The sequence below is a fragment of the Cebus imitator genome, unplaced genomic scaffold, assembly GCF_001604975.1.
Source record: "Cebus imitator isolate Cc_AM_T3 unplaced genomic scaffold, Cebus_imitator-1.0 Scaffold22, whole genome shotgun sequence".
In the NCBI taxonomy this organism is placed as follows: domain Eukaryota; kingdom Metazoa; phylum Chordata; class Mammalia; order Primates; family Cebidae; genus Cebus; species Cebus imitator.
Genome location: NW_016107337.1, coordinates 11187006 through 11203548, shown reverse-complemented (window position 1 = coordinate 11203548; position 16543 = coordinate 11187006). Strand labels below are relative to the sequence as shown.

The window sequence follows — 16543 nt, the reverse complement described above, 5'->3', positions numbered from 1 at the left end:
TTCCTTCCTCACTTCATCTTTACCTCCATCCCAGTTTGGCTTCTTGGTCTTCTATCAACTTTCACTTAAGTAGATGGTACTTCTAGGATTGCAACATTTCATGAAATATCAACTGCTATGTGTGGTTTACAGTTTACAAAGACCCAGGATACTCGCTCTCCCATTCAATCCTCAAAACAACCCTGCCATGAAGGGTAGGGTAACCTGTTCACCATAACTTTTCTGAACTTCAGAGTCTGGGTGTTTCAACCAAGCCTCTGGAAGTACTGGTTACCAACAATTGCAAAGAGTGACAGGCAGCCAAGGTGCAGATATGGAAGAACACAGGTAGCAGAACTAAAGAAAATAACTAATGCTTTCCTTAGCAATAAATGCCCACATTTTAAGGTGATTTTGTCCTAAAATTTCTTTAACTATTTAACAACCTATTCATTACAATGACTTAGAAGGCATCAGATGGATTTCCTCTTCCCATAAAAATCACTTGTGCCAATTACTCAAAATTAACCAGAGTACCAGTAAAAGAAAAAAAAATCCAAGGAAAAGGTGATCTAAACTTTGTTTAAAAATGTAATAACACTATCATTACAGTACAGACATAAAGATAGCTTATAAACAGCTTTGACTTGCAAGAGAGAAAGGAAATCCCTCTTGTTAAGGAGAATTTAAAAATTTCAAAGTCTTGGCCCTTTATAATAACTTAGCAGAGGATGGGTTTTTTTCTAATATTGGTAATAGCCAGTGTTCTATCCCATCTAACTTTATGTGTTAAATTAAATGATATTGTTTGAGCCTAAGGAAAATGACCCCCATTCAAGAAAAACTTAAAAAAAAAAAAAAGCTCCCACATTCTGACATATTACATGTTTTGGTGCTATCAAATACGGAAGCTAAGCCAATGTTATTGCAGTCAGGGTAAGCTGACTTCCTGGAGTTTTCACATCTAGAAAGGAATCTCTCATCCGTATCACTGACTAGCTCAATACTTATGAAGAGTGGAGATAACAGTTTGACTTAACCCGACACCCTTACTTCCTGGTTATATCTCTTAACATTGTTGACTTAATTAAGGAAAAGGATACCCGTAGCACACACTTTGGCATTTTCTGCATTCCTTGACTACTGTCAGATTACAGCATGATGAATTATGAGAGCTAAGTTTCCATCCTTAAAATGTAGTTTTACCCAGAAAAACCAAATCAGGAGCACTGGCAGTGGTCATACCCCATACCCTAAGTCATGAAAATTTAATTAATTCATTCACCAAATATTTACTAGAGCACTTATTAACATGCCTTGATCTAAGCTTGCTGCTGGGCTTACAAGAGTGAGCAAAGCTGACTTCAGTCAGTCCATCCTTCCCATTCTAGTTGGGGTGAGAGATATTCAACAAATATTGTAAAATTAAATGTCAATTTAGACCAATGGGGGAATTTTAGACTAGAAGTGGGCTAAGAGGAGGTGGGGCTGAGGAAAACTTCCACTAAGAAGGGACTTAGGCTTAAAGCAGAGTGAAGACCCAGCAGCCTGAGGAGCTAGCCAGGGGGAGCAGGGACAGGGGCTGAGACCTCCCTTCCAACAGAAAGCAAGCTGCCGTGGTTGAACCATTCTGAGCATGGAGGAGAGGGGAACATCTGCATGAAAATGCAATATATCTTTTTTTATACAAAAGTATGGAGAATACTTTCAAAAAATCCTACAGGAAAAGTATGTATCATTTTTGTATTTAAGTCCAAATTTGGCAAACATGGCATCAGATCTTAGTTCTGGGCTGGACTGGGGACAGAAGAGGACTTCCTCCTAAGATTACATGTCTGGGTGCCCCTATTATCACCTGAAGTGGCAGCAATGGTCAGGGAGAGGTTGGCAACAGGAGCAGCCCAGTCCCATGTGACCAGCTACCTATCCCCATCACTGACACTTCCTGGTAGTACTGGGAACCTGCCCAGCTGACTACCAGTGAGCTTCACTAGCTTCAGTGAGAGTGATCAGAGTTTGCCAAAGTCTACAGAATGGAACAGTTGCCTACTAACTTGCTAATCTCCTCACTTTATAGTTTTTTTCTTATAACAAAGCCAATAAAAGCAGTCTTGTGGTTCTTAATTGCTTGAGGCCAGCTCTCTCCCACCCCTCCTACATCTCCCATATTCTTGCAAGATAATTATTTCTTCCAATACTTGGATCACACTAAGCTCTGCCCACACCTCTTCCTAAGTGATCTGTTCATTTCCACAGAAGTGGGGCTCTCTACAGGTCATCTCTTATTTGCTTTCTCAGCCAAATGCCTTACCTTAAAATTCTTTCTTAGAATATTTTTCCCAAGTAGTGACATCTTTGAACATCCCATTTAAGGAGTTATTGAGACAAGAGTCAATGGAGTAAAAATTGACCAAATGAGAAATGTAGTTGAAATGACAGGAACAGCTGAAGGAATTGAGGAGGCAAAAGCTAAGGGAATGAAAACTGAATGCCTAAGAAACAGAATGGAAACAAGAGGGATGGTGGGGTGATCTTAGGCAGAGCCTCAGTCCCTGCCTCTGAATGCGAGGGGCTTAGATTGGATGCCTTTTCTTGCCCTTTCCAGATCTGAAATTGGAGGCCTTCTGTCTCTTCTACCAAAACAGATTCTGCCTATATTCTCTAAAAAGTAAATTCAGCATACTGGGGGATCCAATTCTAAATTATAAGGCTCTAGTTATAGTTTAGGGCTCTGAAAAAGCACGCCAGGGACTCAAAAGGGTCTGATTGGCCAAGTTGCCATCAAGGGTACACACTGACAAAGAAAAGGTCATGGAGCTTGGGCTTAGATACTAGCTCTACTCTCCCCAGTTCTAACATCTGTCTCTCGGAGTAGCATCTTCACCTAAGAGCAGAGATGCTGGGATCCCAGGACTAGAGGTGGTATGTCAGCGACTGGCATGGAGCAGCCTTGGTAGCTGCTAGGTACACTCATTTCTTGAGATATTTAGAGTTGCTCTCCCACCTTTTGAACATTTCTTAAAAAAAAAAAAAAGGTTGAGACCCTTTCTCAATCCCAGGTGATGATTTATATCCTTAGGACCAAGCAGAAGGGAAATAAAATTTTGTTAAATCTTATAAACGCAGTACCTTTTAGAGCAGAGCACAAGCCTAAAAATAAGTTCCAGGAGTCAGTAAATTATTAGCATCCCTATGGTCTTGACTCTTAAGTGCTAACCTGCTAGAATCTATCAACTCTATATCTACTATGTGACATCTACTATCTACCCTTATGTCATCCTGATAGTTTTTGACCTGTCAGAATTATAGAGAGGCCCATAATAAGCATTCGGAAACAAGCCTTCTGTGTGTGTTTACTGGGGAGCAACACAACTCCCTCTTCAGAGAAGCAAAGTAAAGATCCACAGATCTACCATGCTTTCGTGAATCTCTGGGCCAAAGATGGTTGGTTCTGTGTCTCCTGGAGACATTACTGGAGAATGTAATTGTTTTCCTTTAGAGCCAACTTGAACCTTTGCTTCAAGATAAAATAGAATGATGGTACAAGGGCAGACCCATTTCCCTGGGACTTAAAAAACAAATAAAAGTCTCTAAAGCATAAGTAACAGAAAGGGAATGAAAACATTACAGGAACAGTGGGGTGATCTTGGGTAGAGCCCAGGTCCCTGCCTCTGAATGCGAGGGGCTTGGACCAGATGCTCTCTCTTGGCCTTTCCAGATCTGAAATTGGGGGCCTTCAGTCTTCTCTACCAAGCCATCCTCACACCTCAGTCTCCTGAGTAGCTAGGACTACAGGTGTACACCACCACGCCCGGCTAACTTTCTTACTTTTTGTAGAGATGGGGTCTCACTGTGTCGCTGAGAAACGGTGATTTACACTACCTGGGTGGACAAACGGAATAGTCAATAACAATTCATTGATCATCTCCGTTTGTTGCTAATGATGAATTAGTGACTTCAATAGCAGTAGCTGCCAAGAGACTTAGTTTCTAGTTTTTCTTCTGTCATCATTGGGCTAGGTGGGAAGAGTGTCATCTTATGTTCTTAAATTTTCAGTAGTTTTAAAAACAAAAACACCGATAACAGCAACCATAGAGGGGTCATACAGATGTTCTGTATGGACATTTTGTAGATATTCTGGCATTAGAAAGAGCTGTGGTTTATGACAATAATGTTGCTAAAAGTCATATCCCCCAGGCAGCAAATCTTAAGAGAATATTTTCTTATTTTTAAAGTTTTTAAAAGAGTGTAGAACTCTAAACTCAGAGCTATTTTAAGGGGAATGTCATTCCTTTAACTGCTTTCTCCAAAAACAAGTTATGAAGCTCTAATCTGAAGTATTCATTGTGTAATAGCAAGGAATCTGAGAAAAGGTCTAAAACAGTGAAACTGAGTAAAATATAGAAGGTTAATCAAATGCTTTTATTTTTAATTTGTTGATTGTGTCATCCGAATAATATTTTATTTACTGTGGTAAGAATAGTTAACATGAAACTTACCTTCTTAACAAATTCTTTGTTTGGTTTTGATTTTTGGGACAGGGTCTTGCTGTGACATGCGAGCAGGGGTGCATTGGCATAGTCACAGCTCACTGCAGTCTTGACCTCTGGGGCTCAAGCCATCCTCTCACCTCAGTCTCCCAAGTAGTTGGGACTACAGGTGTGTGCCCACCACGCCTGGCTAGTTTTCTTATTTTTTGTAGAGAGGGGGTTTCACTATGTTGCAGAGATTGGTCTTGAACTTCTGGACTCAAGTGATCCTTCTGCCTCAGCATCCAAAAGTGCTGGTATTACAGGCGTGTACCACAGCACCTGACCTTGACAAATTCTTAAAGGCACAATACAGGATTTTTAACTATAGGCACAATGTTGTAGTGCCGATTTATAGAACTTACTCATCTTGCACCGCTGAGAGTTTGTATCTGTTGAACAGCAACCCTCCATTTTCCCCACCCTACAATCCCTGGCAACTAACATTCTACTCTATGTTTCTATGAGCTTGACCATTTTAGATCAAGTGAGGTCACTGCAGTACTTGATTATGTGAGATCATGCAGTATTTGTTTTTCTGTGACTGGCTTATTTCATTTGCATAATGAATTAAGCATTTTAAACATAGCTAGGTGAAATCTTTATGAAGTAACTAACTGGCTAAAAGCATAAAGACTTAAACTAAAGATCTCTTGATAATAACTATATAATACAGTATTCTCAAATGAAGTAATACTACCCCCAAAAGACTTTCAACAGAGAGAACGTGACTAGGACTTGGGTGATAGTTTTATAATACTAGCCTAATCAAAGATCATCTGTGCATTGCTAGTCCCTTTCTGTTATACAAACTTCTCCAATGGAAACTAATCATAAGTCATTTGTTGAAGTGTTCTGCACAGGTTCATTTTTCACCTGCCAAGACTGATCTGCCTTTAGCATATCACTAAGTTGTAAGGAGAAAATGACATGAAAGAATCCAAGTGTGCACTTAAAATTAGAGGCTAGGGCCTAACAATATATATCACTGGCTCTACAAGTAAGCTAGCAAGATTAGATGTGCTGAGTATCTGATCTATAAGCAAAATGAAAAGCAAAGTAGATCCAAAACTGTCATCTAAAGTAAAAAAGGCCTGGTAGAGAAGACAGGAGAGACCCTTCATCAAAGTTTGTGCTGATCAACAAAAAATATTAGCCTTGAAATGGGATTAGTTTGGGATAAAAATGAAAACCTTGAGGCCTTTTAACATAAAATATATAACATAATATACATCTAAAAGTGATGCAAAAAATGCAGCCTTACTTTACTTAGTAGCCCTACTTATTTTTTAAGTTGGGGCAGTTAAAAAATAAAAAAAAAGAACTCTAGAAGTACTAAGTTGAATCATATCATGTCACCATTTTTTTGTACATTTAGAAGTTCAGTGGAAATTTCATATGCCTCAACCAAAAAAAACAAAAGAGGGGTTCATTAATACAATGCCAAGAATGAAAACCTGAAGACGTGGTTTCAAAAGGACATTTACTTCTGTGGAAGAGTATTATTGAGGCAGAAACAGGATTTTTAATATTCTATGCTAAATTTATGCTTCAAGTCTTACAAAGCTGTGGCTAGTCAGTACCCACTTACATCAGCCTAAAAATAAAATGTTCCATTTATAACCACACCTTTTTCTTTTTGTCTCACCTATGATGTCCTTCCCTAATAGAACTCTATTCCCAATAGATTTCTCTATCCGTCTTGCTGGATACCTGAAACCAGCTATTAATGGTAAAACTTCAAGCACATAGTCCTTCTGTGCCCACACATACACCCCACTTGTCAATCTATTATTCACTGGCTTTCTCCTACTCACTCCAGCCTTTCTCCACTGCTCTTCTTTCTTCCAACGTTGGCACACTGAGAGTCCCATCTGTCCATGTCAGGTTCTCTCCACCCCTTTCCTTTTAATACACCAGTGACCTAATCTCTTCTGCATAGAATGTGATGATTCTTGTGGGTCTCTCTGCCTTTCCCATGTAGCTCTGTTGTTTTAATCAATGCATGGCAGGTTTTGTCATGTTAGTTTCCACTTTTGACATATGTAGATTTTGGTGGCTGTCTCAAAATCAATTTCACCTCTAAGGTTTCAGTAAACAGAATATGAACTGTATAAGCTAGGATAAGTATATATACCTCCAATGTAAATATCAGAATAAAGGTACACATCTATACTAAGTATGTTTCTACATGGATTACTATTTTCTTTTGGCACACAAAACACAGTGCTTTCTATGGCAGTATTTCAGAGGTCTTTCTTAAATAATACAAAAAACAAAAGAAAACAGTAACTTCCCTGGCTCAGGAAGATGAGCACAGGGTCTCACGCTGTTAAATATTAGAGAAGTAATTTAGAATAGGAAGGGGAGCTTAAAGTGCCTTCGACATTTTTTGATGATGGCAAGTTTCAGAACAGTGCAGGTACATTTCTGATTTTCATTCTACTGTGTGTAATCATTTTTCACCTTTGATTTTTTAGCAGTTCTAGAACGCATTTAGCGATGCCACCTGCAGACAGACAAATGTAACATTTGATACTCCATTGTTCTGACCGACCTGGCAAAACCGCTCACCCTGCATTTACTTACCTTGAATTTGCTATTTCCACTTTGGTTCTCGCCATGGCAGCTGCTCTTTGGGCGCCTTCAATTGCTCTGTCCACCTTCTCCCTAGTTTTTGTATGTCTTATTGGTATAAGCTGCTTCCTTATCCCACGGACCAGAATATTATTTTTGTATTTTCCCTCTTCTTTGGAGCCGTCAGGAAACACGGTACAGCCATATCCATGCCTCTTGTTATTTGCCCACTCGCCTTCATACTTCATGCCATTGGAGCGCTCGCTAACGCCAAAGCCATTGCGCTTGTCGTTCTTCCACTCGCCCATGTAGGTTTCCGTGGTGGTGGCGTCCACGTGGTCTTCCACCGGGCAAAAATCACAATCTACATCGCCGAAGCTGATCGTGGAGTTGGCATCGCTGGAACTAATTCTGCTCATGGCCGCGTCGCTGCGGACAGAGCTGCGCTTGCTCGAGATGGAAGACTTGGATTCCGACTTGCGAAGTTTCATGCTTCCGAGAAGGGAGCCCCTCCGGAAGAGGCCGCCCTTCTTCTTGCCCGCGAGCTCAGCGTCTGCGTGGAAGTTGAGCACGAAACCGCCGCGGGTGCCGGCCGGGCTGTCGGTGGCGGCCGCGGCATCGTGTAGCACGCTGCCGTTGCTCTGTTCGCTGCGCAGCGAGGCCAGCGAGGTGCGCAGCGGGGAGCGGATCACCGTGGCCATGCCGTAGGGCACGCTCTGGCGCACGCCGTAGCCATGCCGCATGCCTCCGGCCCACTGGCCCTGGTAGGTACCTTGGAGAGACCGCAAGAAAGCACCTTGTGAGCAGGGGGCAGAAGCTGCGCTACCGCCTGCACCATCCAGCGCACACTGGTGCAGGCCTGCCCAGGGTCAAATCTGACCCATTCCAAGTCAACCCTGGGGGATACTTTGCATCCACTTGTGAACCCCCTCCACCACCGTAATTCTGGGTGTAAGGATTTAATGTCATTGTATAGAGTTTTCCAGTACTCAGATGTTTTTTACTTTTCATTAAAAATTTTGTATATTTCAGAGGAAAACCACTACCTTCTAATACAAAAAGTTAATACTGGGAAACAACATTCCTCTCTGAAATTAATGCATCAAAAATTCCTCTTAGGAAGACAAGGAAAGAGGAGAAGAGGAAATGAATTCTATTCGTAAGTTTTATTCTAAGATTACTAATTTAGCTGGAAAACTCTAAAAAATGACTTTTAGGTCTACGCCAGTATAACATTCCAAAAAGCACACAGGCTTAAATCTGAATACTTGGGACACAGTCATCAAATGAACGTCTAAAATTTTCCATTACATTCAGCATCTCTTTTTTTAGGGTAGAGAAAACTGTGGAATATTTAGGATTATCATTTGAATTTGGGTGAGCCTTTTTGAGCTAAGAGTGAATTGACAACCACAATATTATATATTTTGAACACAATGAATTATTATGAAAAAAACAGCAATTTAACATTTTTGTGCTTCTAAGTGAAAAGATCAAAGCTTTGTGCCATATCACTTGCCCAATCTCTGCATCATCTATGGATTTCCCTAGCTGCCACTGCATTGTGAATCACACCACAGACTAGGAGCACCCTGAGGGCAGGAATTACTTCGTATGAGAACACAAAATTTTCTTGTGTCCTGTGGTCTGTGTTTGTGGACTGAGGGTGTTTGATGACTATGTTGACAGTAAAAAGCTATGGTGGCCAAAAAAATATACCCCTTACCCCTGGGGAAACTGATATAAGGCCAGATGAAATCTTCCACTGTTAGCATTTTTGGATTTCGTCTCAGAGGAAAGGTGTATTTGACAGTATCCATTAAAATGTTGTTGATGCCAGATCACTCTGTCAACAAATATTATGCTTTTTCAGGATAATCTCTAAACCATTTGTTTGTATTTTTTTGCTACTAAAATAAACAAAGACATTAAAAAGTAACCTGGTACAAGCTTTAAAATAATGTTATGAGGAAATGAATGTTAAATTAGGGAATTTAGAAGTTTCTTTTCAAAATCAAGGCCATTTCCTTTAATTAAGAATAAATTTTAGTTTACAGTATCCCTCAAAAGAAGCTATCTGGAAAATTTTAAATGTAATTACTTCTGTGTTATTCATAACAATTCACAATGTCATAGAAAATAAATCATGATTAGCCTGCCTTGAACTTTTTCCATTTCTGATTATATAGATCTACCCTGCAGTCACTTTGTATTTTATATTGCCATGTACAGATTTCCACTGTACGGCATACATTCATTTTTAAAACACTAAGCAAAAATGCTAGTGGTTTTATGTAACTGTTTTAACAATGGCTGGTTATTTCACTGCAATTGAAAGTTAAAACCATAATGACTCCCAAGTCAACAGTTTTGACCAATTTCAAGACTGCCTTCTCTTGTTCATTCTGACATATATGACATAGGCAATAGTAGATATACAATGAAATACTAAGTGGGTCTGGTACTCTGAATGTCATATTCTGAGTAGATGTGAAGTATTAACCTGACATCCATGAACTTTTGAGGAGGTGGGTGGCCCATAGTTTTCTCCAAAAGATTAACCCAAGAGGATAAGATAGTCATGTAAAACATTTCAGGCTGAGAAGCTTCCTACTGAATATTGGCCATGTCCAAATACCATCATCTCAACAGGAATGGGAATGGAATTACTAGGAAATTTTGACTGACTTTTTCTTTGCCTCTAGGTAAAATTTAAATTCTAGGATGAAAGTTATACAACTTGGCCTGAATGTACTAAAATAAATCACCTTATTTTTTAGTATTCTGTTGGTTAAACAAATGCTGTAATCATATCCTCCTAACTTTTATCTATAGTGACAAGTTAATTTTGCTAGAACAATTTGCAGAGATGCTGTTTGATATCAATACGTAGCTGCACTTTTAAAACACAACCATACCATCTTGGTTAATGTCTAACACTGATGGAAAATTAACAGCTAGTTTCCTTAAACTGTTATCTCCAAAAATAAGATTAGTACAGTATTTAGAATTTCCAAAAAAGTATGGCTTGAAAATCCAAGCTGTTTAAAGCAACAGCAATAATTAGAAAGTTTAAGTCTCTGCTTAACTGTCAAATAAAGAAGGGAGGACAAGAGCATTGGCCACATTCCCCTCCGATTTTGTTAATTCACAGTATATGAAAGAATTCCTCCACAGAATTGCTAGAAACCAATTTACAGTCAAAGTGTTAGCAGTTCATCTGAAATTTAAAATAGGTTTCGTTTAGTCAATGAACCTAGAAAAAAAGGGCCTATTTCTTTATGAAGCAGGTGGGTTCCAACTTCTTCCTGCTGCTCAAATAAAGTTCTAATTAGTTCCTCTTGATTCCTAAAATATAGATGCATATTTCACAAGTGTAAAAATTACTTTTACCAGTTTTAAATGGTATTCATTTGGGAGCTAATTTTTTAGATCTAGTCATTTTAAGTACACAGTCTTGTAGTGGAAGGCATCCAGCTTAGGAGTTTCAGTCAAATTTGCACTTTGCTATGCCAAACCTAAGTTTATATGCTACGAATGGGTATGTGCAAGAATGCATCTAGTTAACAAAACATTTGTGTTTTCCCAGATATTTTCAATAGTTTTATGACAAACGAAAAAAACAAAGTACAGATCAGAATTAGCACAAAAAATTCTGGGCACTTACACTTGGATTTCATGAGTATGATAACTTATTGTTAATATTCAGGGGGTTTCTATTTCAGCCACACTTCACGCACAAATCACTAATAAAATAAATTGATACTTCTCACGTGGAATTACTGCTTCCTTCTTCCTCCAGTTTAATGTCACCACAAAACACAGGGACTCAGATTTTCCCTGAGTCTGATACAGGGTGTACAGGAATGGACATGTGGCGGCAGGGAGACTGGAGACAAAAACAAGCCAGCTCCTTAGTGAGAACAGGCAAACCCAAGCTAACTTTTTAGTGATATTCCTATTTTGGCCAAAACCTTTGTATAAAATAAGTTATAGCAATACCCTTGCTTGAGACTCCCTTTATGATTGAGGACTTTCTAATGAAATAATATGAGAGACAGCAGAAAGTAGATATTCAATAGTGACTTTTAAGGTTTTTCTTCCTAACTAGCATATTAGATTATTTTTGGGTAGAAAAAGAAAACCACAGTACCACCCATGATGATGCCAAATTTTAAGTTTTTTTTTTAAAGTTTATTTTAAAACTGAAGGCAGATTATTCATAAAGTCATTCTGGAGACTTATTTGGGCTTCTATGACATGCACACAGACAGCCTCTACTGTGCTATATATATTTTGATTACTAGGTATAATGAATACTCTAAACCAAGAGTGTGTTTAGTGAATAGCATCTTTAAAAAGAGACTATTTTAAACCTTCCAAAATTGAAGAGAACCATCCCTGGCCTTCTTAAAAGGTTATAAAATGATGCACACATTTTAAAAAAATAAATTTTGCCTTCTACTTTTGAGCATGGAATTTAGTTATATGGTAGAACTGGGCCCTCCAATAAAATCCAGTCACAAAGTAACATATTTATAGGGCTGTCAACCAGGCATTTTATGCCCATTCAGAACATTTAAGGGTCCCAATTAACTACTGTGAAACTCGGGACTCATACAGCCCCACAGAAAAGTATTAGAGAAAGTTTTTCTCTTTTAATCCATGAGAACCATATGCTTTATTTATACTGCAGGATAAAAAGATGTCCTTTTTAGCAAGTTCTACCATTCTGCCATTTCGCATTTGAAACACGGCCCAAGTGTTCTAAGTGAAGTGTACAAATTGTGTGAGCTTTTATGCAGTGGTATAAATGGGGCTGCAGTGGGCTGGAGAAACTTTTAATTGGATCCCTTTAGTATCCTCCAACTCTGAGCTGCTTAATTCCAAAAAGTGATATTGCCTCCTACAACCCTTTTCAATTAAATATGATGTTTATTAACAGGAAATGCACTTTGCTAAGGCAAAAGCCATTCGCGAATATCTTTCTCCGCGTATTACACAAGGAAATTCAGCAGGTTTTGACACCTGTTTCAATAATGTATACCTTTCCTAATAAAAGAGGAACTTCTGTCCTGGTATATACACAATCTCTTTGGCAAATATCGTTAAATACTAAAATAAGGTGATCTTTGTTCACAGCCAGGCATACCGCTTAGGTCATACATAATGCAAATTATTGTTTCAGTATGGCCATTCTCAGGAGTAAAGTAGCTGCTAGGAACACACCTGTCAACTGTATTTTTTTTTTTTTTTTAATGTAGACTTCGTTGCCCATTTCTAAAATATTTTCCTAGTAATTTGTCCAAGATCTCCAGGTCAGCAAAGACTGCTATGCTTTTCATGGACGACCAATACTGTAAGGAACAGAATGAAAACTAGGAACTCACACGCTCTGAACTCCACCTGCATCAGGTGGCCTTTCAGCTCGCATAACTAGGACGTTTCCAAATGCACCCCCAAATAAGGTACAATTCCCCAACATCCTAGTTACGGGGTTCTGGCTTCTATCTTTAGGCTACTAGAGGACCAGAAGCGAAATACGACTCCACGTGAAACCAATCCGGGGAGCGGTCAGCACGGACCGCCAGCCTCACCCGCTCAGGGTGTTCGCTCTAACTCCACCGGAGTGGCGATTTCAAACCCGGCCGGGAGAGGGAGGGATCAGGAACGTAATGTGACGGGCTCAAGTGACAGCGTCCTCTCTCCAGCCCAGCCCTCCCGGGCGGCGCTCCCTCCCGGTGGCAGCGCAGCGCTGGCGCCGGCCAGGTACATTCACGCCTAGCTCTCCAGAGTGTGGACACACGGCCCGCTCTGAGAACGGGCTCAGATTCAGCCCTCGCGCCCCAGTCCGGCCCCAGCGCCCCCTCTGGGGAGGGCGGGCGCGGGCGAGGGGTAGGAGGCGCCCCCAGGTGTTTTGGCGGGTTTCCGGACACGTGCGCCCGGCGTCCTCCCCGCTTCCCCGCAGCCTGGGCAGAGCCCATCGCACCAGCTCGCGGAGCAGCCGAGCCGCCCGCTACGCCGCTCACCTCCGTCCCCGTAGGTCTCCACGCCGTACCCGTCCTGCAGCCCGTTACTCCAGGTACCCTCGTAGCGAGCGGGGGTGCACAGGCTCTGCCGGACCCCGTAGCGCCCCTTGAAACCATGTGACCACTCCCCCCGGTACATCCACTTGCCCTTCGTCTCCACCCCCAGCCCATGCCGTTTGCCCTGCGCCCAGTAGCCCTGGTAGGTGTTGCCGCTGGGCCAGGTGTAGCCTCCGACCACCTCGAAGCCGTGCGACCAGGAGCCAGAGTACTCGCCCTGGCCCTTGGGCCCCGTGCAGATGCCATGCCCGTGCGCCTTGCCCTCCTCCCAGCCGCCGCAGTAGGTGCCGCCATCGTCGAAGTCGAACCTTCCGCCCGTCATTCGGGGGGCAGCCCCGGCGCGCTCCCCGCAGGGGCACGGACGCGGGCAGTGCTGGGCACGGCAGGGTGTAGCTCGGGGGTGGGGGCCCGGCGGGCGAGCTCACGACAGCGGCCCGGGCAGCTCGCGCCGCCGCTCGGCTCCAGTCCGACGCCGCCCCCGTCCTCCCTCCTCTTTTGCCGCCGCCACCGCCGCCTTCCTCCTCCTCTTTCGCCGCCGCCGCCCCGGCCAGCGCCGCGCGCGAGAGGACAGCCCAAGCTCCGGAGCGGACCTTCAGCTGCTCCCGCCCGCCCACGTGAGCCGGGCGCCGCCCCGCGCCCGCCCCTCGTCCCCTCCCCGGGCGCCGAGGCCCGGCCCCGCTGCGCTCCCGCCCCACCGGGCCCTGCCCCCAGCCCCGGGAGCCGCTGCTTCCCCGGCGGGCGGGCGCGCGCGCAGGGACCGGCTGGCGCGCATGTGTTCGCGCAGTGGGATGCCGGTGGGAGGACGAGTGTACCCGGGGACGCACGAGAATCCCTGCCTGGAGATGAAGGCGCGGCTGCCTGTGTGGGGGCCGCTTGCGGGCGCCGGAGCCTCCTATGTTTGTGTTTGGGGTTTTTCAATGTGGTTAAGCTCCTGTGAGTGCGGCCACGTGTGTGTTGAGGGAAAACTCATTGTATGCGTGTTTGTCTGCGTGGGGTATGTAGTTGCATTGTTTTCAGCCTTCAAACTTGTGTACTGTTGCATTTGTCATGCTCAGCTGTCATTGTGAATTAATATCTCCTAGATATATGTATGCATGTGATGTAAATCTGCGGCAGCCTAGATATAATTGTGCAGAGTGTTCTTTTACACCTACCCATTTCAAAGCACACGTGTTCGCATTTATTTAATGAAGACACTGAGGGAGAGCAGTACAGTTTGAAAAAGCACAGAATATATTGGTTAGTTTTTTATTCATAGTGATGAAGAGGATGTTTTTAATCGGCCTTTGGAGGGGTACAGGGTATTCCTTTTACATCAGAGCCTGCTCCCCCTCGTGCCTCGTTTGTGCTTCTTAACAACTTTAGAGATTCTTTCGCCTGGAGCTGTGTGCGCAACAAGCAGACGGCTCGGTCTGTGTATATTGTGTCAGTGTCTCGAACGTACACCTCTCACTGGTATCCACTGTTTAAGAAAGTAAACAGAAGTTTGCAAGGAGCAATATGGTAAGTAAAACACTGCTCTAAACTTGCAAAGAGGCTGTGACCTACAAAACCAGGGACAGATGTCAGCTGATCTACTTTCTAGCTACAACACTGCTTTGTCGAATTCACTTTAGACAACTCTTCTAAACTTTTAAACCTCGATTTCACCGTCTTCCAAATGGGAATAACATGATTTGCCTTTCTCTTTCTATATTAGGTAGTAACTGAGTATATTGTGGCTGCAGTGCCAAACCAAAAATTAGAGATTTGGTAATAGGCAAGTTCAGTCAGCATTGCCTCTGGTGAGAGCCGGCGTTATTCGCCACCTCATCCTCACAATGTCCAGGGAGGACACTTCTCCCAGGTTCACGGCCTAGGGTCTTAGTTTGGCCTCTCGAGGAAACTGATTTGAAGTGTATTCCTGTTCTTTCTAAGGCTGAGAGGCCTTTGGATGACTAGGTGAGCATCAGAAGCTGCCAAAGATTCTTTCACTAAGTATTTGATAATCAGATATAAATATAAGGACAGCTGTCAGGAAGGCAGCCTGGGAAAAATTAGACGAAACTGCACAGAAAAGGAACTGAAATTGACCTTGATTGCCTTGATCTCAGGACCAGAGCCGACCTTTCCTGCTTACCTGGCTGAAAGACTGAAAGAAAAATCTCAGTTTATACAGAACCAAATCACCAAAGAGAATTAGAAGCCCTCATCCATGGCACTGCCCGCAGAGTTGCCAGGAATAGTGCTTACCCTAGTGGCCTGAAATAATTATGCATCTCTCAAAGCATCTTGTCCTGAACTGGGGATTGATTTAGGCCGCTGGGAAGATGAGGGCCAGGACTTTGCGACTGAGCCGTAATTCCATTTCCCTCTTATGGGATACACCAGAATCAAGAGCTTGTGTAGAGAGATACATTCCCATCTATTTTGAAGTTCTGTATGATATGAGAAAAAGTGTGGTTGCTCAAGCCAATATTTTGAATGGGGGAGTCTGTTTCTAAACTAGATTTCTTTACAGAGTGGTCTTTGTTGGTTTGCCCTTTTTTTTGGATCCACCCAGTGTGTTAGCACCCATATATATTCTTTAAGTGGATAAATTTTGGAAACCTTTATGTGTTTATTTATTACTCTTTCTAATTAGTTGTCATGCAAAGAACCTTAATTAACAGTGAGATTTTACCACCAGATATCTATAATTAAATTTTAATTTTAGCCTAGGTCTGTATTGGCTTTCTTCATGGAAGAAATTAGTATTTTTGGTAACTTACTAAATAATTTTTGGCAAATAACCATATACACCATGTTTCCATTTACCTGCTGCCATCACAATGGAATGTTTTCCCAGTCACAAAGATGTATGTGTTAGTGTAAGTGTTCAGGGTCAATGGTGATGGTTGGAGAAGACTGGGAGGGAGAAGTAGGAAGAGGAAGAGGTGCTGAGAGCGATGGCATAGCAGACAGTAGGCACTGGAATAATGTTGCAGTTTAATAGTCAGGGTTAGTAATGTCCTTATTTTCCCTCTCCCTCTGAACCTTTGCCCTGGATAAGGGGGAGTTGAAATTAGCTTTAAGAAGGGATTAGTAAGAAGAGAATGTGAATGTTGGTTTGACAGGTGGAATGGGGGAGGCCGTGAAAACCTAGGGGCCAGCAACTGCCCTAGCAGTTTGTTTCCCTTCATGTTAAAAACTAGTTATTTTATATTTCCATCCTAAAAAATTTTATGACATATTGTAAGCTCTTTTGAGTGTGACTATGACCAGTTAACAACATATTAGTCAGGATGTTTCACTGGGAATTTAATGTATTTTAAAATATGAAGGTGCATTTAGAAATTTATTGGTGACTTCATTTTATTTACATATTCGATTAATTATTGGCTGGACGAGGTG

General features: G+C 42.2%; 2 protein-coding genes across 6 annotated transcripts in view; one reads left to right on the top strand and one right to left on the bottom strand.

Annotated features, from left to right (window-relative positions):
* The window catches only part of JPH1 (junctophilin 1), a 78469-nt gene extending 64737 nt beyond the window's left edge, over nt 1–13732 (bottom strand). For 3 of the 5 annotated variants that reach the window (XM_017521904.2, XM_017521907.2, XM_017521908.2), the window contains exons 1-2: nt 13115–13691; nt 7098–7857 (exon numbers count right to left, since the gene is read on the bottom strand). In XM_017521904.2, the coding sequence (XP_017377393.1) occupies nt 7098–7857; nt 13115–13493 (1139 nt within the window). In that variant the 5' untranslated portion in view covers nt 13494–13691. Of the gene's footprint in view, nt 1–7097; nt 7858–13114 lie in introns of all 5 variants that reach the window. The other 2 variants (XM_017521906.2, XM_017521903.2) reach the window with 1 other exon arrangement.
* Nucleotides 13728–16543, top strand: part of GDAP1 (ganglioside induced differentiation associated protein 1) — a 44730-nt gene continuing 41914 nt past the window's right edge. Inside the window, exon 1 of the mRNA XM_037736095.1 lies at nt 13728–13785. The gene's annotated coding sequence lies outside the window, so the exon portion shown is untranslated. The remainder of the gene's footprint in view (nt 13786–16543) is intronic.